At 44.7% G+C, this 2,039-nt stretch overlaps 1 protein-coding gene across 2 annotated transcripts in view; it reads left to right on the top strand.

Annotated features, from left to right (window-relative positions):
- fsta (follistatin a) overlaps window positions 1-2,039 on the top strand; it is a 6,152-nt gene that overhangs the window by 2,498 nt on the left and 1,615 nt on the right. For both annotated transcript variants that reach the window (XM_014011759.1, XM_014011758.1), the window contains exon 5: window positions 530-760. In XM_014011759.1, coding sequence (XP_013867213.1) covers window positions 530-760 — 231 coding nt within the window. The remainder of the gene's footprint in view (window positions 1-529; window positions 761-2,039) is intronic.

Below are 2,039 nucleotides of genomic sequence, written 5' to 3'. Positions count from 1 at the left end.
GCCCCAAGAGGGGAAGATCCGCCCACCCACCCCGCAGATCAGACCATAGGGGAGAACTGGGTGAGTTCCCCCCCCCCCCCCCCCCCCCCCACAGACCCTGCAGTGTGTGACTGTGAACATGGGTGCACTCTGCACAGCACTTCACTCTGCACGTTTTTAGTTTGTTTTTTATTTATTTATTTATTTATTTATTGTTTTTGCCAGCATTCTAACTGTGGGGAGAGAAAGTGAGGGTGTTTGCTTGTTGCTTGTGTTTGCTCAAGAAATGATAGACATCTTATTATTTCCTGATGTTGGCAACTCTATCTCATATGGGAGCGAGAGAATAAGAGGGGAGGAAGGAAGGGGAGTGCTGGGGGCCATGAGGACATGCTCCAACTTTTAAATGGTTTCCTATCCAGATAGCAGCCAATCCAAGTCTCCTAATCTAAAAGAAATGTTTTTTTTTAAGAAAACACAACTCTTTGCGCCTATAACCCTCCTAATGCAGCACTTTCTGCTCTATTCCTCTGTGTGTGTGTCTGTCCAGAGGCCAAGTCGTGTCAGGCCATCACGTGCAGCGCAGGAAAGAAGTGTCTGTGGGACGATCGGACGGGCCGGGGCCGCTGCTCGGTCTGCGTGGACCCCTGTCCACAGAGCCGGCCGAACGAGGCGGTGTGTGCCAGCAACAACACCACGTATCCCAGCGAATGTGCCATGAAGCAAGCCGCCTGCTCGATGGGGGTGTTGCTGGAAGTCAAGCACTCTGGATCTTGCAATTGTAAGTAAAAGAACAAGAAAGAAAGAAAAAGCAAAGAAAATATAATTGCAAAGAAATAACCCCCACCTTCCTCAAGTTTTATCCAAACAACAGACAATATCCCATGTTGCAACTAAAACCTCCCCTGAAGGTGCCCCCACCTCCCTCCTCCCCACACACCTCCTCCTCACCACCATCCACCCTCCCCTCTAACTCTCCCCAAGTGTCCCTCCCCAGCTACATCCACAAGTTGCAGAAAGGACTTGGGAATAGAAGAACTTGCATGACTTTGTCTTTTGTTGCTGGCTTTTGTTCTTGTGTTCTTCGCATTAAAAAAACAACAACCTGGAAAACAAAAACAGAGAGGAGAAGGAAAGACGTTTGCTTCGAGTCTAACCTGGGGGGGAGCTGTTGAACTAACTCAACTCGTAGAGGAGACTTCAGTTGCTTGCTTTGGAACAATCCTGATATTGAACACTTAGTCACCTGCAGGAGAAGGTTGCCTTAAATCTCGTGCCGTGTCACATGATAACCGTCGCACAGCTTCACAGCTTGGAAACCTCACGTCCCCACAGTTTCATTCTTTCAGTCCCTTTTTTTTGTGTTTGTTTTGGCTGTAATCAATCAACCTGCAAGTCGTTATAACCCCCCCCCCCCCCCCCATACGATTCAAGAATAAGGTGATTGTAATATTGGAGCCATGATGGAAACAAGGAGAAATAACTTTAGTAGTTAACGAGACAATCTTTCCAAAAACTATTTGGCCCACAAATTGTTAAATAATCAACAACCTCATCGTTGAATTTTGTATATTTTCTTTTTAAATTTCTTCCATAGCTGCTTTTAAGGTCTGCAGTTAAATGGTGACCAACTTTACAAACACCTTATGAGTGAAATATAAATGTAATCAGTTAAAATATTTGATATAAGCTTGTAGAAACATTGTTTAAAAACTTTAGGAGGTACTTTCCGTCCTGTTTCTGTGTTATCAATAAGAATATGTATCAAAAATGATGGATCCGTTTGGATTAATGAGGGACCTTTTTATGTTTTATTTYGTCTCTGTGTGTTTTCACTCCTGCGCTCGCTGTGTGCTTTTATTTTTTGATGTGTTTCAATGTAAATATGTGTTTAAAAAAAAGGGGGCGGGGCATGAGAAAATACCTCAGAGCAGTGTTCAGGTTGTCACCCCTTGGGAAATTTGAGCCAGGAGCTAAACAAAGTAAGAGAGAGGGGGAGAGAGAGAGAGAGAGAGAGAGAGAGAGAGAGAGAGAGAGAGAGAGAGAGAGAGAGAGAGAGA

This window comes from Austrofundulus limnaeus, unplaced genomic scaffold (genome assembly GCF_001266775.1).
Source record: "Austrofundulus limnaeus strain Quisiro unplaced genomic scaffold, Austrofundulus_limnaeus-1.0 Scaffold84, whole genome shotgun sequence".
Lineage (NCBI taxonomy): Eukaryota > Metazoa > Chordata > Actinopteri > Cyprinodontiformes > Rivulidae > Austrofundulus > Austrofundulus limnaeus.
The sequence above is the reverse complement of the archived record's forward strand: the minus strand, read 5'-3'. Positions and strand labels throughout refer to the sequence as shown.